A 23,545-nucleotide genomic window follows, 5' to 3' on the forward strand; every position below is an offset into this window, starting at 1 on the left:
TCTCCTGAAATTAAATCCTTATTGCGTTCCTAAGGCAGTTTAGACCTGGTTAGATTTAATCAAACTGACAATAGAAAGTGGAGCTTTTATTTCAGGCTTCTTAAACTGACAATTCATTTTAACCTACACACTCCCTTCGTAATTAAATCATTCGCATCATTTAAAGTTGCTTCTGTGTGTTTTCTTATACACAAATTTCAATGGGCCATTTAAGTGTTTTCACCAAATGTTTCTGTTGCATCTCAGACTGTGTGCAGCGCGTGTATGCGGTTATTTATTTATTTATTTATTTATTTATTTTAATAGAGCCACGAGACACTAAAGTCCCGAATTCCGTATCGACTGCGTGCCGCTTTACTCTGCGCTATGCATTCATAAAAAGCACATGGTTTGATTTGTAAATCTAATATATAATAGTAATAAAGCGGTTGAACACGGGTATTTATTCATTGTTTTATTTTATTTTATTTTATTTTGCTGTCCATTGTTACTCAGGAAAAAAAATCTACAACTAGAAAAATACGTGAACTACACTCTTCTACATTAGAAAACATTTTGTATTAGTTTGTCTTCATCTGGAGTTTGACAGTCTTTGCTTTTTTTTTTTTTTTTAAAGATTCCTTCGTGAAATTCGTGTCCCGTCGTTCCTGGTCGTTTTCTGCAAGCAGAGAAAAAAATAAAATAAATACATAAATATAAGGACGTGTTTGATTAACGCAAAAAATAAGCAAATGAATTCGTGACGTAGTGTGACAGCCTGACGTGTGTGTTGGTTTTACTTCAGCAGCTGTTTGGAGAAAGAAGCAGCGTCTCTTCACCGTCAGCGCTGCAGCATGCAGGTCTAATAGAAAGCGGTCACACGGGACTTTATTTCCAAACTAGACCTGAGAAAAGTTCGTCTGAACTGAGCTGAGCCACAAACGCAACTACAAATAAAATAAAAAAAAAAGAAAGAAAGAAAAAACAATAATAATTTTGAAAAATAAATACAAACGTCACGGAAGAAAGTGCGTGGACATGTTTTGTTGGTATACATGAAAGTCCACGAAGAAGAGGATCATTTGACTATTTGACCCAGGTGCTATAAACTCTGATGTGGCCTCGTAAGGACTTCATTACAATGTTTGAATAGACAATGAAGGCCTGTAAAATTATGAATGCAACGCTTTGATTTTATTAGCGAATTTGGCAGCGCACGGATTGGATCCGAAAAACTGAATGTGGAAAGACTGGCGGAGGAGACCTTGGTGCTCAGACCGGGTGTCCGTAGTTCCTGTCGCAGCGCGGGGGGCAGTGGGGGTTCAGCCAGTACTCCATGTTGGTCTCCTGGGCCCTCTGGTCAAGCGCCTGCATGCGGAGCAGATGCTCCTGTGGAGAGATGCAGAGTCACCTGAAGGAGACATGTGGAAAATAATCTGCAGGAAGCTGCAGGAAGCCCTCTGAGCTGACGGATGCTATTGCTCGTCTTCACAGTTTGCTACATTGAAACTTTTAACAGGGAGGACCGCAGAGTCAGAGTGAAACCCCGCTGATTCAGCTCCAGTTCAACTGGAAAATTAAACTAGAGAGACGAGTGCAGAAAAGCATGACTTGTGTGAGTTGATTGAAGTTTTTTTTAAAAATTACTTTAACAGTTTTGCAAAAAATACTAAACACTGAAACACGATAGGCCTTCCCATGAAAGTAAACTGCTGCAGACAGCAGATAGAAACCTCAGGTCTCCTTATAATAACAACAACGTTCCCTTAGCGAACAATAAAAGAAAGTTGAACTGTTTTTAGCGACTCCATCAGAGTAAGATAGAAAAAAAAAAACCTTGATTGCCATAATTTCTTCAAAGTGAAACCTGATCTCAAACTGGCATCCAGTAACACAGGAGGCCTTTTCAGGACGATGAAGAAAAACCTCAAGTAGACGCATCAAACTCAAACTGATGTTTCACTGCTTCCAGAAATAAACATGGCCATAATGCAAAGTTTCCAAACAAACACGACGATCCACTTTCACAGCTCACAGCAAAACGTAGAAACTTTAGTACAATTCAGTCTTTGTTTCCGACAGAGATTTTGTTTGTAAAACACTGACACTGTTTACTGCAAATGCACACATTGCATTACATTTAAAGCCTCCATGCTTTGCATTTATTTATTGCTTTTTTTTTAAGAGCTGCAGCTGAAAAGCAGAAGCCAGTGGCACTTTCTGCTTGAATTACTCCCTGGATGCCTTTTTGCATCCCGTCGTTGACTTTTTCCTTTTCCTGCTTTTCCTAAAGACAAACAAATTCAATATAAACTCTTAGTGTTTTGCAGAAAGCCAGTTCTGCAAAACACTAATTTGTAATCATGTACACAAAGGGGTATTTATTTGTTCAATGTTAATTTCAGAGACTTCTAGTTTGACACTATTTTCAGTGCAATTAGCCTTTTTCCATGAATGGTGTGTTTTGTGACAATGTTTACACTGCGCACAACACTGGGGGAAAAACACATTCCACATTCACTGGACGTGCAAAAATCAATACGTTTGGACCACCCACACAGCCTGTGCCGCCCTGGGCAATAAGCCACATCACCTATATTATGACTCAGAGTTCAGTGTAATTTAGTTAAGGTTTTATAAAAGATTCATGCTTTTGGGAAAAAACATGGACTTACACAGCACTTTCTACAATAAGTGCCTTTACTGCCTTTCTTCATGAGATGTGAGACAAAAAGATCAGGAAGCAAATTTCTACATTAGAAATCATAAAGACGTTTAGTTGAACTTTAACTTGAGCATGCTTATTCAGTTGGGATTTGGGGGGAGTTTCACGATAAAAAAAATTTCAATAAAATCTGTTTTGCAAATAGGATAACATTTAGTCTTTTCCTACAACAATGTTGGGACATACTGAGAGAGGGATCTCTCAGTATTCTTAATTTTCCCACTTTCTCTGGGTTCTCCATAGTCCTGGGTCTTCTTTCATGGTTCCCTCTCTTCGTTTAGTCTGATGGGAACATTTCAGCGCAACCTCACAGCTGAACAGCTTTTTCTTTCCCACCATCCACGGTTCTGCAGTTCCCAGTAGCTCTGAAGCTTTTTCTCCCTTGCCGTCCTCCTTGCAGTACCTGGTGCCAAGATCCAATTCCAGTTGTTTGAAATGACCATATATTCATCTGACCCTCTAAATGAAGAAGTTTAGACGAGAAGTTACTTTCGTGAAGTAATTTCACTCATTATCCTCATGTGAATGTCATGTTCGCTTGTCTTTCCCATTTTGAAGAACAAAATACGAGAAACTGACCCACCTCAGTGTCACATAAACTAAATAGCCAATACTACAGGAAAGCGATTGATTACTGATTTAAAACTTTTAGACGCTCTGATCTACTCAATAAAACAAAGCCTAAGTTATAAAGAAACGTTAGATGTGACGCTGAGTGAAATATGCTCTGTAATGTGAGATATTTTACGATTGGGCTCTTCTCGCTTCTCACCTTACCCTCATTGGTTCATCGGGGTGGCCGGCCTTCACAGGCCTGTCCTGTCTCTTGCTGCGAAGAAGCTGCTTGGCAAACTTCTCCCCGATGACAGGATTGGCAGCTGAGGAGGAAACAAACAGTTTGTCTGCACAGTTCATTGACTTGTGATACACTGTGATACACAGGACTGCAGTTTCTCAGCTCCCGGCTGTGTGGATGTGAGTCAGAGTGCTTCCTCTTGGTATTCTCAGCTCGCAGTTTAACCTCAGCCTGTTTTTTTGTTTGTCTTTCCATAAACATGTCAGCTGTTTTTGTCACAGCTGGGTATTGGCTAATCACAACAACATCCTTCCTCAACCCGGACAGCCTACAGACCGAGCTATTTAGGCTCTATGCGCTGATGTGAGGCTGTTTCTTTTTTTTTTTTTTTTACCCCCACAGCCAATCCCAGGGGAGCTGCTCCTGTAAACACTGGTCTCTGCAGAATGAGGACTCTCTGTCCCCTCTCTCTCTCTTTCTGAACCTAGGGCTGTGCTTGGAGGCCGGGTAGGTAACAAAGTGCTCATTCATCCTTCTTCACACTCCCTGGAGAGGGACTCCCAGCAGCACGTGACCCCAGCATGCAGCCGGGGAGCCTCTGTCTTCCTCTGGCGCATGAGCGAGCTGCAGGGGAACGGTACCTGCTTCTGTCAACATCGGGGCGCCGACTGGTGTTGAAGCTGCAGGTTCTGCTGCGGCTGGGGCCTCACAGCAATACGTGGCAATTTTCTCATCCAGAAATATGGATGTTAAAAAAAAAACACACACACACACACACACAATTTGAAATCCGGGAGTTTTAGTGATCTTTGAGAAAGCAAAAACAACATGCTTTGGATAATAAAATAACTAGCCTTGGTTATTTTAGCAAAACAAAAATCAAAAATATGTTGTTGCTAATTCCATCTCTCTTCAAAAGTAAACAGTCTTGTAAAAATTATGAGAAGTTTTTTCTTCACAATCTGTATAAAGAAGCTTCCCAATTGCTGGAAAGAAAAACACAGTTAAGATACACAATAAGTATATTAAATAATGCTGATATCTCTCTGCTTTTCTCTGTGCCTCTTGTTTTACCTTCAGCTTTATGCAATCCTACCTGTTTCAGTGGCCAGCAGGACCAGGCAAAGCAGAAACACCACCAGTTCCCTCTTCATCTTTCCTGCCTGAGTCTTCGCTGCTCTTAGCTCCACTCTGCAGCCCAGAAGGTGTGAAGGGGGGAAATCTCTCCTCCCTGTCTTCATCCCCCTCCCCCTCGTCCACAAACTTGGAAGAAGTTTGTGGGTGAAGAAGTTTACATAACAGACCAAATGTATGTAAATTTCCGAATTTGAAGAAAGTGAGGGAAAAAAATGTGTATGTCTTTTTATTCGATGAGTATAAATTTCTTGTTTCAACTGTATTTATTTCCAGACAATAGGTTTGGAGGAATATTCCTAATTTTCTTTTAACTGTTACATATAAATCAGTTGCATATAAATCCACTCCTCCCTCTCTCATATGTCACTGTGACATTTATCAACTCGGGTTGTGTCAATAACAGGTTACCAGCCTGCAGTCACTTTATTAGGTTCATCTGTTGAAGTAGCAAAGACGACTTGCTGAAATGATAACAATGGGGAAAGATGGGGACTTAGTTAACATCCTGCATGCACACCAAAATCTGCAGCAATTGCATAACTTTTTAATCAACATGGATCCAAATGTATGAGGTATGTTTCCAACACCTTACCAAACTACATCTTGAAGAATTAAAGCAGCTCTGTCTGCAAAACAGGGTTCAACCCAGAACAGGCAAATTTGACCTAATACAGTCCATTGTCCAGCTAGTCTCCTACATATGATGCATATTGCATCTCTGTTATTTTATCTTTGCTGCTAAATTTATTTTAACAATTACTTATTCTTTCATCAACTTTTTTGTAGCACAAATTGGACAGCCTGGCGCCATTGTTCACTTTAATTCAGGTACTAAATTAAAATGAACAAAAAAAAGAAAACAGCTGCTGTCAAGACCTTAAGCCCAAGTCTGACTTATTAGGAGCAAAGCTGCAAAGAAATGAGTTGTGGTACAAGACATTTGCTCAGTGAAATAGAGGATTAGGTTAATAAAAAAACATCGCTTAAACAAATTTCAGCAAGTCAAGTAAATATTATAACACACTGATTTAATAAAAAATACTGAAAGTGAGAAAACCCCTCAGAAAAACATGTCATTTTATTAGTGCAGTGACGAATTGCAGGCACGTGGAGGAGTGACCACCAGATGGCAGTGCTAACACACACCAATGGATTATTTTAGCTGCTGCGTACAGACGAACTTGGTAACATTTTCCTGAGAATGTATTTGATTTATGAAATGATTTATACGAGATACCATCTGAGGAGAAATACTACCTTCATAGCTCGTTAAAACTGGATTGGTACTTTAAAACAAATGTGAAATGCTAATTAAAATTTAAAATAAAACATTTCTATGCTATTTCTTTTCTTGTGTGTCACACAAGAATGCAGAGAGCATTCCGGAACACGTCCTTTTGTGTCATCACTTCCGTTTCCACATCTCATGGTTTCTTTCTCATCATTGTGTTTCTAGAAGCGTGGGTAGTTTAATAACCACTTTGCCTTGATTAATTCTGGGGAAGCAGGAGACCTCAGATGTCCTCTCATTGCGTGAATGTGTCATTGTGCCACGGGATCTCACCACAGCGCATGCGTGAGCTTGACCTCAGGCAAGCGCACCAAAGATAATTTATTAAGTGTGAGATGAGGTCTATGATTACGTCTGTGTTCGCTCAAATTGATGGATAGAATAGAATAGTAAACTACGCACATGCATTTTAATCTGCTTTTCCTTATTTCGTTTCATTGCATCACCTGAAATATTTTTATTCTGGTCAATATCTTGTAAATAATCACAACAAAGGCATCCCAATTGTTCAAAAAATATTTATATTTTTAAATATTTCCCCATTATTTTTCAAGCTGAATCATGTAAATTAAGGCTGCATTGGTCTGCAGCTTTAATCTACCGAATCCATATATACATAAAACATTATTAATCAATTACCAAAAGTAAAACTGGCTTTTAAGAGTTTACTAATAATCATAATACTTTAATAGTATTGACAGGATACGTAACAAAGCAATTTATTATAATTGAGTTGAATATGTAGGGGTGAACTATCTTCGCGTGTAAACACTCTTTGCAGGAGTTACGTCAGCGTTATAACGTCGTGTTTCGACGTGATGCCGTCCTCTTCCTGTTTGTAGTTTTTCATCTTCAAACTACAAAGCAGCATCCTGTTGATGCCAGTGAACATGAGCTCGGCGGGGAGTCGTCGCTTGGTGGTGACTCTGCGCTTCTCTTCGCCCATTTGCGCTCCTTGAAAGCCCGTCGCTCGTGTCCGGACCGCGGCAGCGATGTGCCAGGAGGGGGGCGAGGCGAGGGAGGACTGCGGCTCCCGGGAGGAGTGGACGCTGCTGTTCTGGACCTCTCTGGCCGTCATCGTCCCGGTCATCCTTACGCTGTGGTGCAGCGCGCAGCGTTCCAAGAGGAAGACCTACATGAAGGAGTTCTTCCGGAAGAGCAAACACGGCTGGCACTACACGGACCTCTTCAACAAGCCCACCTACTGCTGCGTCTGCTCGCAGCACATCCTGCACGGAGCTTTCTGCGACTGCTGCGGCGTGTGCGCCGACGAGCAGTGCCTGCGCCGGGCCGACAGGAGCCTCCCCTGCAAAGAGATCATGGCCCCGTCTCGCCCTGACGGATCCACGGAGCACCGCTGGGTCCGCGGAAACGTGCCGCTGGCGAGTTACTGTGCTGTGTGCAAGCAGCAGTGTGGGACTCAGCCTAAGCTCTGCGACCTCAGGTACCACAGATGTCAGGCATGATCAAACAATAAACACACCACTGTGACTTCATTAAGGTTTTAGATTAAACATGCAGATAATGAGTAAAACGTTATCTGTATACGCACATTAAAAAAAGCTACACATGTGTTAACATAAATCTTTCAGTCCATTAAGATTGGCAGATGATCCAAAATATCGATAACCATTCAAAGTCGTTATTAGTGTCAAATCGATACTAGTGCGGTAAAAATCGAGATCCCAGCAAAACTACTCCAAAAAGTTACATGTGTAGGAATTTTCAATTTTTTATTTTTTTTGGAAAATATGATTTAAATTCTACTTCTCAAACAAATTGAAATGTTGTGGTTTCACATTAAACCTTCAATAAAATGAAGCAAAAACAAGATTATTAATGATAGACATCCTATAATAACAAAATGTTTCCTGTAGAATAGTACTATAAACTGTAGACATTTTTTGTGTCTTTTTGGCCTTTTCTATTTAATACCTAACCAACATTTCCTTGGTTTTACCGGATGATGAGCAGAGATATTTCTACATTTTGTATTCATATTTGAAAGCTTTATGTTCCAAGATATTCATTACTTTTTACCAATGCTGTGTGTGAAGCTGCAACTTGACTGTTTATACTTTCGAGCTTCTCCGACTCCTGGTTTTCATCTAATCCTGGGATGTTGACAGAACTCATCTGACAGCTGGAGAACAAACACGGTTTAACTATGGAAAGACGTTCCATCTTATTCCTGCTTGGCTTACAAATAAGAGGGCATGTTAGAAAAATGCATTATGCACTTGGAAGAATTTAAACAGCAAGATTAGGTTATGCAAAAATAAAACGTGATATAAAAAAGTTGGTAATTTGATGAGGTAAGTCTGAAGTCGGAATCGGATTGATTAGAACTGCTCCCTCTACCTTCCCGTCTGATGAACTGCTGCTGTTGTCAAACGTGTGCAGGCTTGATGTTGCTCTTCTCAGCTGCCCGTTCGTGGTCTGACCCCAAACTGTCACGGTGCGTCTCCCTCTGCGCCTCCTTTTCAGGTGTGTCTGGTGTCAGACCACAGTCCACGACGACTGCATGGACGGCTTAGAGGACGCAGAAACGTGTGACCTGGGCGAGTTCCACAGCCTCATCATCCCGCCTCACTACCTCTACCTTGTCAACAAGCTGCGCCGCCGGCACCCTGACGAGTTCACCAAGGTGCGGCGCATGTGACGTGGATCTCCTGAGTCGCTTCCTTTTCCTAGAGCGGTGGAGAGAGGGAATATCACCTAGCTGTTTTTTGTTGTTGTTTTTCCTGCAGCTGGGGGCTTCCTGTGGCAGTAGCTGGACTCCTGTGTTGGTGTTGGCCAACACACGGAGCGGCAACAACATGGGGGAGGCTCTGCTGGGAGAGTTTCGAACGCTCCTCAACCCTGTGCAGGTCAGCTTCCTCCAGGTTAAACCTGGAATAAATCCAAATGAGCTCGATAATTTCCATTCTGATTATTGATATTTTTGTCTACAGACTTTATAATCCATTTTATTCATGGCTTCGGTTTTGAGCGTTTTTTATTTCTGGTTTATTAGTGTTTTTTTGATTCTTGTGTTTTATTTTTTCTATTTGATATGTATTCCAGTTCCAGTCTAAAGTGTTTTTTTGCAAAATTAAAAAAGTTTTTTGAGAGAGGAAAGAACGATTTTTACAGACTTAAAAATTGTCTGTTAAAAAACATTGACTTTTATTGCAATAATTACTGGGACAATTTATCGTTCAGCAAAAATCGTTGCCGTGTCAGGCCGACTTCAGGTGCGTCAGCCTCCGATTTGATCAGAACGGCTCCGTCCTTTTCCAGGTGTTTGACCTTTCTGAGCTGACTCCTTCCAAAGCCCTCCAGCTGTGCACCCTGCTGCCCCCGGGCAGGGTCCGGGTGCTGGTGTGTGGAGGTGATGGCACTGTGGGCTGGGTCCTGGACGCAATAGATGCAATGAAGCTCAAGGTACGATGATGAGATTTTGCTCAGCTTTGATGAAGTCCAGAGCTTTTTCAGAAATCCTGAAAAACCACAAGAAGTCTGGCTCCTTGGAAGAAAAATGAACGAGAAATGTACAATTAAAAAAATAAAAAGGGAAAACCATGGTAATGCACTATTTTGTGATGATCTCTCGTATGAAATGTCAATAAAACTAAAATGTTTGTGGTTAAAATGTTACATATTGAGCTTTTTTTTTTTTCTAAAGCAGCATATGTCACCTTTTTTTAATTACATTTTTCATTATGCTGCTTTTCTTTCAGGACCAAGATCAGTTTATCCCCAGGGTGACCATCCTTCCTCTGGGGACAGGAAACGACCTTTCCAACACTCTGGGCTGGGGAGCCGGGTACGCTGGGGAGATCCCAGTGGAGCAGGTTCTCCGTAACGTTCTGGACGCAGAAGTGGTGAAAATGGACAGGTGGGGCTTTCAGAACTACATGATTTTAGTTTGTTTTTTTTATTTTTTTTTATTAAACAGTTTGAACATGAATGTGGATACTCTTCTTGGTTGTTTCGACGCTGCTGATCTGCACAATAACAATTTTCAGATGGAAGGTCCAAGTAGCGTCAAAGGGGGTCTACTTTCGGAAACCAAAGGTGATATACGTACATAAGTTTTTCCCAAACACACGGCTTTGTTTTTCTGTGCCAACATGTTTACAAGCCAAAGCTGACCCGCTGAACTTCTCCCACTCCCCTCCAGGTTCTTTCCATGAACAACTACTTCTCTGTGGGTCCGGATGCTCTGATGGCGCTCAACTTCCACGCCCACCGTGAGAAAACACCCTCATTCTTCTCCAGCCGCATCATAAACAAGGTCCCAGCGCCTCGTTTGAATACGCAAATCCCGCTCAAACTAGACCGCACTTGTATTTTCATATGAATACTGGTTGTAAATTTGGTGGCTTTGTTTTCCATTTGTCCTCCCTCAGGCCGTGTACTTCCTGTATGGCACCAAAGATTGTTTAGTGCAGGAATGTAAAGATCTGGATAAAAGGATTGAGGTACGGTAAGCTTTGTCAATGTTGATTGTACCTGATCTGTTTTTATTTTAGCCAATAAAGCTGCTGAAAGGAACACAGTATAAACTCTCCTAATGAAGCAAAAAGCAGTGAGCTTCAGCTGAGCCAGGCTACTGTCATCTTCTTTTATGCAAAGTGAAACTAAGCCTATAAGTTCATTTACTAATGCATGCAGTTAGATGAGTTAAAGGCTCCGTTTTCATGGCAGAGTTGTAAAGGCTAAATGGATGAAGGACATAGTCTGTTATTTGCAAATTAAAATCTAAAGTAGTGAAACTAACAATAGATTTTATCAAAATGGAGCAAATGTCGTTGTACAACTCTGACAACTGGACGAAAACAACCACCTCAGTGAGTCTCCCTGAACTACAGCTGCAGTATAAATGTTGAACTTTTTAGCATTTATTTAAGCCACAGTATTTTAAAGGGGGAATTTTATATAACAAACAACATAAATGATTTTTAAAAACAATCATTGGGTCCAAATCTTTAAATCTAATCCACATTGCATCCAAATTTAATGCACATATTCAACTAAAGCTTTACTAAGTGCAGTGAAAGGCTCCGGAGCGCCTTTTAGCTGGAAAGACTGCTACGGTTCAGTTTTAACAACACTGAAATGATTTGGTTGCAGAGTTTACTGGACTGGCTTCAATCTCAACCTGACTGAAAGTTCAGGGACTATGAAAAGCCACGTTCATGTCAGGAAATCAACCGATCTAAACGTTTGCCAATTTCGAGAACAACTCCAAAATCTTTCATTTCTCTTTGGAAATCTTGGACCTCTACAGATATAATAGCACTATAATTATGTAAGGTTAAGGAGTTTCACAATGCCTTTTGGACATCATGTGTGGCATGCATTCAAAAAATCAGTCTGATTAGTTTTACTAAGACAAAACTCACTGATATTTAAATATTTAAATGACATCAGCCCGGGTTTAAACTAACCCTCCTGCAGCTGCAGATGTTGAACTTTCTCACCTTAAACGGTGAAGATAGTTGTTTAAAAGTAAACGCTTAAAGGATTTCATATTGTTATCAAACAAAGATGTTAAGTGTTAATTACAGAGCCATCATTTTTGTGACTTTAACTGTTGATGGCGTTTACCACCCCAGCTGGAGCTGGACGGGGAGAGGGTGGTGCTGCCCAGCCTGGAGGGCATCATCGTTTGCAACATCGGCTACTGGGGAGGAGGCTGCCGGCTCTGGGAGGGGATGGGAGACGAACCCTGCCCCCCGACTCGGTGAGACCTGCTTAGTAGGTGTGAAAGTGTAAGGAGAAGAAATCCAATTTTTTGGGGGTGGGGCTTATGTGACCGATGCCCTGAACCCACAGGGTGGATGACGGGCTGCTGGAGGTTGTGGGTGTGTTTGGTTCTTTCCACTGCGCTCAGATCCAGGTCAAGTTGGCAAACCCTGTGCGATTGGGACAGGCACACACCGTCAGGGTGAGAGCATACCCTTCCTCCCCCTTGCACACGCACGCACACACACACACACACACACACACACACACACACACACACACACACACACACACACACCTGAATGACAGCAGCAGGCCTGTTTGTTGCTCAGCTCATGTGTCTTTGCATGTAAAACAGGTAACTCACCTAGTTGGATGGTGGATTTCAATGCCAGGTGTGAGTGGCCTACTTGTGTCTGAGTCAGCTATTATGCGTTTTATTACCTGGTCTGAACGAGGCCTTACTTGCATTTAGCAGCATTTTTAGAGGACTTTTATTCTTATGTCTAGTGTTAATAATAAACTGTATTTATTGTCCAGAATATTTTACTACATCATTAAGTTACAAAAAAAATCCCCAATTTCTAACCAAAATAGTTATCAATTTAGTTATTTAATATATAAAAACGTTTATTGGGTTGGCAAAATGTAAAGAAAAAAATAATTTTTTTATACCTTTGTGAATATATTCAGTATTTTATGGAACTATATTCTAGGGGTGCACCGATTGCAGTTTTCTGGCTGCTTGCCAATTTCCAATCTTTAAAAAGCCTGACCTGCCGATTCTGACTTTGGTTGATGCAAAGTTTTTTTTGACTGAAATATCAGCAAGAAAGTCACTGAGTTGGCTGGGGTGACTATCGTTGCTGCAAACGCGCAGACATGACCTGGTGGGCTGGTCTGTCAGTCAAACCTCTCACCGAGGAGAGCAGAAAAAGACAGTGTTTGATTTTTGGACCTTTGCTGAGACAGATAAGATCGGCTTCACATGTAAGTATTTGCCGATCACCGATTTCCCAAAATTAAGAAAATCGGCACCGATAAATCAGTACACCCCTACTATATTGATAATTTTTCTAGTAGCTATTCTTTCTATCAATTATGTACTGCATATATATTTTTTATTGATTTTTTTCCCCTCAGGATTATTTGCTGACAGATGCATATTATGCGCTAAAACTTCCTTGTGGATCAGTGGCATGTGATATTCTAACATGTGGGACTTTCAACCTCCAGCTGGTTCTGAAGAACTCCACCATGCCCATGCAGGTGGACGGGGAGCCTTGGGCTCAGGGGCCCTGCACCATCACCATCACCCATAAGACCCAGACCTTCATGCTGTACCACAGCACAGAGCAGACAGACGATGACGACGACGAGTCCAGCGCCTCCGAGCCGGAGAGCCCGGCCCCCCATGACTCCCCAAGCCCACGTGGTTGACTACTGTGCAAGCGTGATGCGCCTCAGGCGTCACGAGATCCTGAAACGCCTCTTATCTTGGTTTCTGTTTTACAGTCCGACTTCACTGGTCCGCCGTCTGCTCGAGTTTGTCTCCACTTCATACACCGAGTCTCGGTTTTGAATCCTTGTTTTGTGTTCTTTGTCCTTTATCTTCGAACCGTCATTTGTTGCAGCTGAGAGCTCAGGCATTTGCTATCTGGAGCAGTCAGGCATGTTAAGGAAAGCTTTCTGTTTATTTGCACTGATCCCTTGTGCCATGTAGATTATAGAGTCTAGAGATAACTGTGCTGTATTTATTCTGCTATATTTAAAACCGAGTGTTCCTTTTAGTGAGCCAAATTTAACTTGTTCTCCTAGCCCTCTAAAAGCCATGTCAGACCTGCAGAAGGCTATGAAAAGCTGTGATACAAGGAAGAGTCGTGTAAGAGATGACGGACGTCATCAACTCTCAGTGATTCATCTTACGTTTCATGGTCTAAACCAAGCACAAAAGAAAGCTCTCTCTTGTGTCTGTTGCTGAAACTTTGAACGTTTGCCAAAAGATCCATGAAGGTGACAGAATGGCCACCGCCAAGATTCAGTAACTTGCAGACGTATTCTTGCACCTCGGAGCTTTCCACATTTTGTCAAGTTACAATGAGAGATGTCGGTGTGTTTTACTGGGATTTGATGTGATAGACGAGCATAAAGTCCAGCATAACTATGAAATGGAAGGGAAGTGGGAGAGTTTTCAAGTTTTTAACGAAAATATAAAGTGTTGGGAATACATTTGTATTCATAACCCTGAGTAGAGGCTGTGCTTCCAGTTTTTTGGGAGCTGCCTCTCCTGTACCCCAATCCTTCTTCCAAGCAACTCTGCCCATCAGTCCTAACATCTCCACAGCACACAGGACATCATTTCTATCTCTAGATGACTACTGAGAGCAGTAAGTTGCTCCCAGAATTTTGAAAAACATGATTAATTTTCATTCGCCTTCAAACACATGTACTGTTTTCTGTTGGCCTGTCACATCAAACCACAATAAAACATACTCAAGTTGGAAATGTTACAGTTTTCACCTTTTAATCATGAGACGCTGCTCCTTTAGTTCGCATCTTTGGAGCAATTTGAGAAGCTTTCCCCATGTGCCGAATATTCAGATTCACTAGATGTCCCTGCAGGAAACGGGCCGACTCGTTGAGGGTTGATATAAAAGCACTGCCAAGTCGATATGGAACTACTTTGTCAGCATGTAAAAAAAAAAAAAAAAACTTCTTTCCTCATCTTTGCAAACTGTTTACATACTTTGTGTTGCACTCGAACATAACTCCTATCCATGTTACTGCTATAAATTATACCTGCTGATGAAATTTTACATTGTGCAAGCGGTCCTTCAGCTTCTCGTGTATTACCTGTTCTCACCACCAGGGGACAGTATTTAGCGATAGAGCTTTTCAGACCCCTTTAGTTCAGTAGTTGCAGCATCTGTTGCGTGTACCTCCATGTGTTGCTCGGGGTGAGGCTGTTGCACTTCGTGTTTGTCGGAAATCCTGGCGCTGGCAGGATTCCTGGCGCTCCGAGCCATATCAGGAAAAGTCTGTAGGATGTCTGGTTAAAGGTTTGCTGCAGCAGGCTTTGAGATTGAACAGGATCAATAATTAGCCATGATGATGCCTTGCTGGACGACACCTGCTTTATCTTTTAATATGCGTCTACCAGAGCTTTGTGTTGTGATGAAGCAGCATTTATGAAGCTCAAACTGCAGGATTCTCCCAGTTTCCTTTTGTAAAGCTGATTTGACATTTTTTTGCAGGATGGCGTCATTTGCTGGGCCAGACTGCCCTCCTGTGCATTTATGAGATTTTAAGCTGGCTTGTAAACAGTATTGCTTTAAAGCTAAAATGTCAGTGACAGAAAAGCAGCTTCAGCTTTAAAAACTCCACTAAATGACTTGAAATACTTGTATAATCAACTACTTACTTTTCTGCTGTCAAAATTGCTTTAAGAATCTAATGATAATCAGCAACTTTAGGAAGACTTGTGTGATCCCAGTTTACTACAAACTACCATGAAACAGAGCTCAGAGGAAAACAAGCGTTTATTGCCAACAATCATAAAAAAAATGTCTGTTTACAAAATGTGACAAGAACCAACTTTGATTGAGATGAATGTAAAGAGGTGATGTTTTGAATTTGAAGACATTCCCATAAATATTTTCATACATACCCAAGGTGTTTCTGTGTTTTCATTCAATTCAAATCGATAAGAATAAATTAATATTTACATTTCAGATGACACTGTGTCTTTAAAAGAGCTTAAGTACCTGAAGAGGTTTGATTTTTAATTTTTTTGTTTTTCTTTGAAGTTAGATATTCTGTGTTTTCACATACAAAATAGTGACTAATGCAGTGATCAGCCTTTTTTCTCCATTTGCGTTCTTTCTAAACAGATGAATGAACATGATGCTTCAATATACAGTTAAAAATGTGTCCTATGTTTTCTGTGATATCTAACTTTTAAATATCGGTGCTTCGCATTATAAAGCAGGTAGCAGGATCTACGCAAAGACGCCATACAACAGCAGAGTTAAGGTGCATGCATAGTTTACAGCCTCACTCAGGATGATTGAGATCAGAAATGCTGCCAGCAAGGATCACTTAGCAAGTCATATCTGACTAACTAAAATTATAACCCATGGATCCATTTCCCTTCTGCTCCATATAAAGGTTTTTGACTTCTACACATTTTTCTTCAACCTGTTTTGTGCATAATTAACTAGACTTGCAGAAAAAAAAACTATATTTGTGTGTGTAAACTTTATAAAGACCAATGTGGGGAGGAGATGAGGTGGAAGAATATTTTTCTAAAAATCTAGCCATTCCCATTAGAAGGTTTCACAATCCTAAACTTTTTCATTGATATTTAAGTCATCCCAAAATGTCACAAAACTATAGTTATATTTGAATAAAGAGTAAAGTCTGGTTAAGTTTAATACCCCAAACAAAACATGAAGCAAACAGTAACGATCACACCAGTGTTACTGTGCCAGTAGATCCTTTGTCCAGCAGTCCCTTTCAGGGTCTGCTGACGAACTCCGACCCTCACAGCTACTTATTTTTTCTAGGATGTGGGTTTGGCCCGGCCGGTTTCCCTGATGGCGGCTGTCCTTTCGGCTTGTCTTTCTTGGCAGAATCGGGTCCTTTCCACCCAGGCTTCTGTCCTCCTTGTGCGCTTGGTGGCTTTTTGCCTTGCTCTGAAACAAAGTGCAGAACGCTTTTTTTCTCTCTCTCTCTCTCTCTGCAGCAGAACAGACGACATAACGCTGAAATGAAACACCTGAGTTTTTAAACACGGCCTTTGGTTGCATTGGAAAAGATCCAAGAGCAAACCTTAAAAGGCCTGAACATTAAAAGTGGTTACTCCGGTTTAAGAGAAGCTCCTGTTTTTATTGGCAAAAGTATCCGTGAACTTCGTCCTGAGCACAGCTGACTGCAGACACACAGTCACCACCTGACAAACAGCTGGATGCGGAACTCAGCATGTCTTCATAGAAACTCGGCTCTGGCTGAAAACTCGGGATCAAATTCAAAAAAAGTCTGCACCAGAAAAAGCCACTCATCTGTTTAAAAGGTAAAAATTTCACTGACTTTTAGGATTTTATGTGACAGATCAATACAAATTGGTCAACTGATCTGAAGTTTCAGGAACAGATGTGATGTTTATAACTTTCTTTCCCCCCTCATTAAAATCTGCAAATGTGGCAAGAATTTGCATCACACCATTCAAGTGTTTTGCAGCAAAATATTTCACAGAAATAGAAAGCTAAAAGCATGAGATATGTTGTTTTTCCACCCAATTCAGACACACAAACCACGTATTCTTTTTCTCCTCAATAATAATGACAACTTCCTGTTGGTCTTTTACATAGAAGAATAAATTAAACGCATAAAAGTTTGTGATAAAGTGACAAAATATCTTAAATGCTCCAGGGCCCCAACTATTACACCAATTAAATTGACCAAAGATCAGATATAAACCTTAATATCTGATGCATTCATTTCTGCCGGGTTGGAACATTGTGAATGTGCAAACAGAATACAAAGTTAAATAACTTACTGTGAGAGGGTTGGTGGCCACCGTCAGCCTTCTTGTCTGAAAGGCGATACAAATAGAAAATATGAAAGACATTTTATATCTGTTCACTGAGATTTCACTGCCGTCGTCTGTATTTTCAGTCCAAATTTATCCAATCTAAAAATATTTGATCCGTTTTTTTTATGTCATGATTTATTTTTTTCCCCACACTTTCGCTATTTAAAAATGCATGCTTCCCCAAAACAAATTTGCCATTTTTATTCATTCATTGAGGATCAATGAGCCTCACATGGAATCTTTACAAAGACAACAAGCTCATCTATGTGTTCACTGGATCAACACTAACAATGCAAATAGCTGATAAAAGTTTTTTTGGTGGAAAGAAAAACAGAATACAAAAAAAACTTATATAACCAATTCAAAGAAATAAAAATCAGATGTTTGACAGTTGCATTGCAGGTCATGATATCGGTCTTTTTATTTGTTTTTTATTATTAGTATTTAGCTGCAAGATTTTTAGAAACCTATGAGAATCGTGTTCCTTGAATAACCGACCAATGCTTCTCGTAGTTTAAAAGTTGATTTTAGACCAAGAACCCAAAACATTTCTGAACATTCACCCGTTCCTATTTCACTCTCAACTCCTCAGTCAGAGAGTAAAATGCCACTAAAAGTTATGTAGATCCTAAAACTTAGAATAAAAACTTGAAGTAAATCTAATTTAAAAAAAGAAATATACTGGTTTACTATTGCTTCATTGTTTTCCACTGAAACTTTTCTTTTTTAAAAGAACTCCACCTGGATGTTTTCCTAACATGACAAGAGTTGCATTACAGTGACGTTTGTCCTCAATGAGCAGCTATCAAGCATCATATGATGAAGAGGAGTGGCTGCTCTTCCTCCTGCGACCCTTACCTTTTTAGCCCCTGGGTTGAAAACTCCTTGCGTTAACCAGATGGTAATGAAAAGACAACTATTAAAACAAAGGGAATTTAAACCGCAGCTGGACAGTGTACTAAAAAAAATGGAGCTACAGATGGTCGGGTCATGGTGCTTGTCCAGTTAGCGTGTGGTTTTGGATCATGAAGACGTCGTCTTTTACCTTTGCTTTTGGGCGGATGGTTCTTGTCTCCACCCTGACTTGGTGCCACTTTGTGGGCTGGTTTACCGACTGGCTTTCCTACTGTTTTCTTAGTCATTCCTCCAGGACTTTTCTGAGAAGCTGAAGTTTGAAGAAATCTGTAAGCTGCGTTTTTTTTTTTTTTTTGCTGCTTATAATGCAAGAGAATACATTACCATTCTGCTATTTTTTTAAACGTATGGTTCATTTGTTTTGCTAGAGATGTTGGTTTGGTGCTTCATTGGTTTCCCTCTTAGTAGCCAACCAAAAATTAAGTAAAATTAATGTAAAGAGGCTTTCAGTAAATAGTTGCGTGTGATGTTTGCGTTTTATGCTACGTACGTGGCTTCTGGCCGTGAAAGAACGGAGGCGGAGGCCTGGAAAAGCCAGTTGGCTGACTCTGCTGCGGATTCCATGTTGGCTTTGCCTGTATGTAAACAGGAATATGGACGGGTTGGTAGATGGTCTGGACAGGTGGGCGACCTGGACTATGGGCCCTGGGTGGAGGTCTTTGCTCAGGGGGCCTCGAGGATTCTGAAAAAGAGAGAAATAAATCATTTACATGCATCACAAAACAGTGCCTTGCAAAAGTATTCATGCCCCTTGAACTTTTGTCATGTTGCGACCTTAAAATTCAGTCCATTTCATTGGGGAGCGGCACAAAGAAGTGGTCTGGAACATAAAAACTAGGAGTTTTTATGTTTAAAAAACCTGACCTGCCAATACCATTTTTTTTCACAGAAAAATCGTTAAATATAGTCTTAAGGTAAGTAAACTGGCAAAAGTGGGACGACTGTAGTCAACAGTGAGACATGAACAGACATGAGCTGGTGGGCGGGTCCATCACTCATCCCTCTCTCACAGCAGAGCAAAACGGTGGCCGATTTATTCTTTTTTCTTTTTTAGGCCTTTGCAGAAGTACCGTAGGTAAGATTTCTGGCTGAGATCGGTTCATCGTCCAAGTATTGACAAATTGCCGATGTTCAAAAATCCAAGAAAATTGGGGCTGATTTATTGGTTAGCCCCTCATAAAAACATCAAATACATGGGTGCCTTAATACTTTTGGAAGGAACCTGATGCGAACACAAATTTCACTTTTATAAACATTTGGAAGCAACAATTAGTAGAACATTACGTACGAAACTCGGAGGCCCAGGCTGCACTGTTTTCTCCACCAGCAGCTCCTGAGACAGAAGCTTCTGCTTGTCCTGAAAAAGGCAAAGTGGCTCCATTTTAAAACACTAAAATCTGTCTTTTAATACCATTTCACACCAAAGTTCACACCGGGAGTTGCACGTGCATTTATGCAAGAGTAATCAGAATTTTCTACATCACATCAACCCACCAGATGCAGCATATCCAGCATTAGGTTGTGTAAGATACCTGAACATTACTGGCTTTTTTTCAAGTGAGACCTTTCTAATTTTAGTGTACCTGCATATTTACCTGGTTTTAGCAGTGGTACTCTGGCCTCAAAAGGTTGAGTGAAGAGGGTCATCAGGCTCTCCTGCAGGGCGGCAGCAAAGGTCTGCGTTGCCATCACCCTTTTGGAGTCCATGTTAACTCGAGGAGGGTGGGGGTCAAACTTAACCACCCGGGGCAACTCAAATGAAGCCTGCGAGGAGCAAGTGAATTTAGTGAGAAGAGTTTCTTAAAGTGCTTTTCCACTAGACCGCCTCTGACAGGTTCTGTCCCAGTCCACCCAGGCCAAATTAATTTTCAATTAGCAAATCCGGTGCGACTCTGTCTACGCCGTTCTCGGATTTTCGTACCTACTTCAGGAGTAGCACTAGCCGGGACTGAACCAGATTTGACGGACAGCTGACTGCATTCATTGATTGTCTTGTGATTTACGCCACTGAAAACTCCAAACAACATTATAGTTCAGCTGTGACATAACAGATGAGCAAGCATGAGTTTAATCACGAGCAGTGTCGGGAACACATGCGGTAAGTTTGGCAGCGGGGTAACGCTAGCAGCACGTGTCCCTGGAGAACAGGCACCAATAAAGGAGAGAGAAACAGTGAAGCTGTGGTCAGCTTTCCGACCCGACGCATCTGCAGTTTTGCTCAGACGGTGTGAAACACCGGAGCTAGATAATATTAACTTGTGATGTGAATTTTATTTTTCCTTTGGATTAAAAAAAAAAAAAGAAAAAAGTAAAGTTTATGCATGGATACTGGTTTACATCTTTTACTGCGTTGCTTAAATCCAAAAGGTTGCACATCTTAGAAAAAATAAAGTGCTAGGATATAATTATACTGATGCATGTATAGAAAAAATAATCAGCTGATCTGAGTCTTAATTATCAAGTTTAGGCCAGCAATGAATTTCTATGAGACCAGATGAAATATCTGGGTTTATCCAAGTCCATCAGAACAACAACCTCGAGGTTTTTTATTGCCGAGTGTTGACTGCTGCGCGCTCAAGGAACAGTCCGTATAATGGAAAAGCTCACTACCTTGGGTAAAACCGCACGTTAACCGGTTAGTGTGCGACTCGCCAGTGGAAAAGCGCCTCTAGTACTGCTACTGAAAGAGGAAGTGTGTTTTAGTCCCACCTGCAGAAAGGCTGGCGTTCCCGCCTGACTCAGCAGACTGTCGATCTTCTCTCTGGCTTTCTTCATCCTCTCACTGTTGTCGTTGAACTTTGTTGTGAGGTCGCGGAGTTTGGCCTGACCAGCCTCCAGCTCACAGTCCACCTCATGCTGGGCCACGCGCTCGTCCTGAGCCAACATCTCCCCTATCTGCTGGTACGCAGCAGCCAGCGCCATCTTCCTCTTGCTCGCTGCGTCCTGGAGACAAGCAGGCTGATCCACCTGTGCTTTATGAATGCCGACACGTGAGGTGCACAAGTTACCTTGAGCTTGCCCTGCAGCTCGTTCATCTGAAGCACGATGGTGTCAGTCCTGTCAATCTTCAAGTTCAGAATGTCCAGCTTCTCCCTGAATTCAGACTGTAGAGGAAGAAATGAGAAGGTCAGCTCAAAGTAAAGCGTGCTGAGGCTGAAACATTTGAGATGTTATGTCTCCTTCCCTTTTTTCCCCCAAAGGTTCTTTTCAGTCACAGCTGAGGACATGTGACATCATGTCCAAGACCTGTCTGGAGTAACGTTTGAACCAAATTTAAATTTTTAAATATATATAGACAAAAAAAAAAAAAAAAGTAATTTTTCCTGAAAGGTAAACTACATCTTAATTATGTTCTGACCTACAAATTCATGAGGAAAGTTGTTGACTTGATACCTGATCAGCAGACAGTCAACTGCTAAAGAAGTTGGCTGCTCAGTGTGTGTTATCCATGTGTACTAATAGAAAGTTGTGTGGAAGGAAGAAGTGTGTAAGAAAACAGGCCCAAACAACTTAGCTTCTGTGAAAAAGATTGAATGAAAATCCCTCCTGAGATTTGTTTAAAAATAAAAAAAATAAAAAACCACAGGTGAGCTTCTTCAGAAAATATCTTAGTGCTACGTTTACCAAGAAATGTTTCTCCACCAAGTTCTAGGTCAAATTGTGATGGAGGGATCCAACATTTATTTCACTTAATGACATGCAAGCCATTTTTTTACTTTTATGCTTGGCCTTAAACCTAATTGTTTTTAGGATTATATTTAATTAGTCTCCACACACATTTCATTAATATTGATGATAATAACAATCTTCTTTCGTGGTCTGATGGCTATTTACGGCCCTGTGAATGATTTTATGAGGTCCATATGACCTTAATTTGAAGCAATATGGAGGCAGAAAGGTTTGGCAAACAAGAGAAACAACCAGACAAGGAAGACTATAAAAAAACAAACATGAAGTGGCAAGACAAAAAGAAATATCTAGATAATAACCAAGCAAAATGTGAACAGAAAGTTAAAAGGAAGTTATGAAGTGTGATTATTAATTATTGTTCTTGTTTAAAAAAAAAAAAAAGAAAGAAAATGGCGGTCCAAAATGGATTTTCTTATTTTTAAATGCGCAGCAAACATAAGGTGTTCGATAAAATAGCTTTAGTGAAACTCAGATCTCACTCACCGCTTTCAGGTTCCTTTGCTCCTCCGGAGAGGAAAAGCTGCAGCCCTTGTGGACCTGCTGCAGGCAGAGGCTGCAGATCAGGCGGCCATGGTCGGTGCAGAAGTGCTCCATCAGCTTGTGGTGGTCGGTGCAGATGTGCTCGGATAGGTCCCCGACGGGCTCGGTCAGCTGGTGGAGGCGAAAGGTGGGGTTCTCCCGATGGGGCCGCAGGTGCTCCTCGCAAAAGGAGGCCATGCAGGTGAGACAGGTCTGGGCTGCCTCGGCCTCCATACAGGTGTCACAGCGGACCACATCATCCCTCTCATCCTCATATCCTTCTTCGTCTTCATCCTCCTCTTCTTCGTTGTCGTCTTCTTCTCCCTCTTCCTCCTCTACGAACTGTCCTCCTTCGGTCTTGCTGGACCTCGCCCTGAAGGTCTCCACCACGGTGCTGAGGACCGTGTTCTTCTTCAGCTCCGGCCTGGTCTCGAACAGGGTCCGACACTGGGGGCAGCTGTAGGACTCGGTCCAGGTGGAGAGCAGGCAGTCCTGGCAGAAGTTGTGTCCGCAGGGGATGGTGACCGGGCAGTCAAAGGTGCTCAGGCAGATGCTGCAGGTCAGCTCGTCCTCCAGGCTCATGAGAGAAAAGCCAGAATCTTCGACGTCGGCCATGATGCGACTCAGAGTGGGCGTTTACAACAAAACTGTAGGGGAGAAACGAAACTTAACACTTGCGGTCCGGTGATGGACGAAAATTCAGTTCAGAGTGGAAAACTGAGCTAAAACGTTCACATGAGCCATTGTCACCAAGCCGCATAAATTAATTTTATCCGACAACAAATTATTCATCTCATGAATCGCTATTATTTCTCCACCCACCTCTGCTGCCAGCGGTTGGAGACTCTTGCCAAATGGGACGGATTTCCTCCAGCAAACTTGATCTCAACAAGACCAGCTACAATTTCAAGCCACTCCCAGTCTGTAGTCCACAGAGGAGGAAAAACAAACGTTTTGTGGCCATGTCCATCCAGATGAGCGGTCTGAGAACAGACATTAGCCGACAAAACATTCAGAAATACTGTTGGAAAAATGAAAACAACAACAAAAAAACTTTGTATAATAATAACAACATCTATGTCACATTGTTTTTCCACATTAACATCAACTAAGTCCACACGTTGAATTATTTAATGACATTAAAACTGCTAGATGATTTTAGAAGTT

The 23,545-nt window shown here is 41.4% G+C and overlaps 3 protein-coding genes across 5 annotated transcripts; 1 reads left to right on the top strand and 2 right to left on the bottom strand.

Moving 5' to 3' along the window:
* Positions 1-439: 439 nt before the first annotated feature.
* On the bottom strand, positions 440-4,669 carry c1h17orf67 (chromosome 1 C17orf67 homolog). Its single transcript, XM_008407154.3, has 4 exons — positions 4,597-4,669; positions 3,482-3,582; positions 1,244-1,368; positions 440-658 (listed from the first exon to the last, which is right to left on the bottom strand). Exons 1-3 carry the CDS (start codon positions 4,652-4,654, stop codon positions 1,252-1,254), a joined length of 276 nt encoding a protein of 91 aa, XP_008405376.2. The 5' UTR covers positions 4,655-4,669; the 3' UTR covers positions 440-658; positions 1,244-1,251.
* Positions 4,670-6,735: 2,066 nt separating this feature from the next.
* On the top strand, positions 6,736-15,327 carry dgke (diacylglycerol kinase, epsilon). Of its 2 annotated transcripts, none has more exons than XM_008407128.3 (11): positions 6,736-7,372; positions 8,416-8,575; positions 8,679-8,798; positions 9,211-9,354; positions 9,651-9,808; positions 9,939-9,987; positions 10,094-10,207; positions 10,323-10,394; positions 11,532-11,659; positions 11,752-11,863; positions 12,931-15,327. In XM_008407128.3, exons 1-11 carry the CDS (start codon positions 6,921-6,923, stop codon positions 13,099-13,101), a joined length of 1,680 nt encoding a protein of 559 aa, XP_008405350.1. In that variant the 5' UTR covers positions 6,736-6,920; the 3' UTR covers positions 13,102-15,327. The 2 variants fall into 2 exon arrangements, with proteins under 2 accessions (XP_008405350.1, XP_008405344.1); XM_008407122.3 differs by having other exon boundaries at positions 6,737-7,372; positions 12,898-15,327.
* Positions 15,183-23,355, bottom strand: LOC103463622 (E3 ubiquitin/ISG15 ligase TRIM25-like). 2 transcript variants are annotated; one of them, XM_008407098.3, is made up of 9 exons: positions 23,201-23,355; positions 22,343-23,025; positions 21,178-21,273; positions 20,879-21,112; positions 19,765-19,933; positions 19,458-19,526; positions 18,660-18,851; positions 17,219-17,254; positions 15,183-16,355 (listed from the first exon to the last, which is right to left on the bottom strand). In XM_008407098.3, exons 2-9 carry the CDS (start codon positions 22,991-22,993, stop codon positions 16,210-16,212), a joined length of 1,593 nt encoding a protein of 530 aa, XP_008405320.2. In that variant the 5' UTR covers positions 22,994-23,025; positions 23,201-23,355; the 3' UTR covers positions 15,183-16,209. The 2 variants fall into 2 exon arrangements, with proteins under 2 accessions (XP_008405320.2, XP_017161026.2); XM_017305537.2 differs by lacking the exon at positions 23,201-23,355 and having other exon boundaries at positions 22,343-23,181.
* Positions 23,356-23,545: the final 190 nt, after the last annotated feature.

Source organism: Poecilia reticulata, chromosome 1 (assembly GCF_904066995.2).
Source record: "Poecilia reticulata chromosome 1, P_reticulata-male-v2, whole genome shotgun sequence".
In the NCBI taxonomy this organism is placed as follows: Eukaryota; Metazoa; Chordata; class Actinopteri; order Cyprinodontiformes; family Poeciliidae; genus Poecilia; species Poecilia reticulata.

Excerpts from the sequence above, each read along its gene's own strand:
- c1h17orf67 (XM_008407154.3), bottom strand. The coding sequence starts at position 4,654 with ATGAAGAGGGAACTGGTGGTGTTTCTGCTTTGCCTGGTCCTGCTGGCC. Across the intron at positions 3,583-4,596 it reads CCTGCTGGCCACTGAAACAG|CTGCCAATCCTGTCATCGGG; the intron begins GTAGGATTGCAT and ends TTTCCTCCTCAG. Across the intron at positions 1,369-3,481 it reads ACCCCGATGAACCAATGAGG|GAGCATCTGCTCCGCATGCA; the intron begins GTAAGGTGAGAA and ends ATCTCTCCACAG.
- dgke (XM_008407122.3), top strand. The coding sequence starts at position 6,921 with ATGTGCCAGGAGGGGGGCGAGGCGAGGGAGGACTGCGGCTCCCGGGAG. Across the intron at positions 7,373-8,415 it reads CCTAAGCTCTGCGACCTCAG|GTGTGTCTGGTGTCAGACCA; the intron begins GTACCACAGATG and ends CCTCCTTTTCAG. Across the intron at positions 10,208-10,322 it reads CCAGCCGCATCATAAACAAG|GCCGTGTACTTCCTGTATGG; the intron begins GTCCCAGCGCCT and ends GTCCTCCCTCAG.
- LOC103463622 (XM_008407098.3), bottom strand. The coding sequence starts at position 22,993 with ATGGCCGACGTCGAAGATTCTGGCTTTTCTCTCATGAGCCTGGAGGAC. Across the intron at positions 21,113-21,177 it reads AGCTGCAGGGCAAGCTCAAG|GACGCAGCGAGCAAGAGGAA; the intron begins GTAACTTGTGCA and ends GCTTGTCTCCAG. Across the intron at positions 18,852-19,457 it reads AGCCTGGGCCTCCGAGTTTC|AATCCTCGAGGCCCCCTGAG; the intron begins GTACGTAATGTT and ends TCTCTTTTTCAG.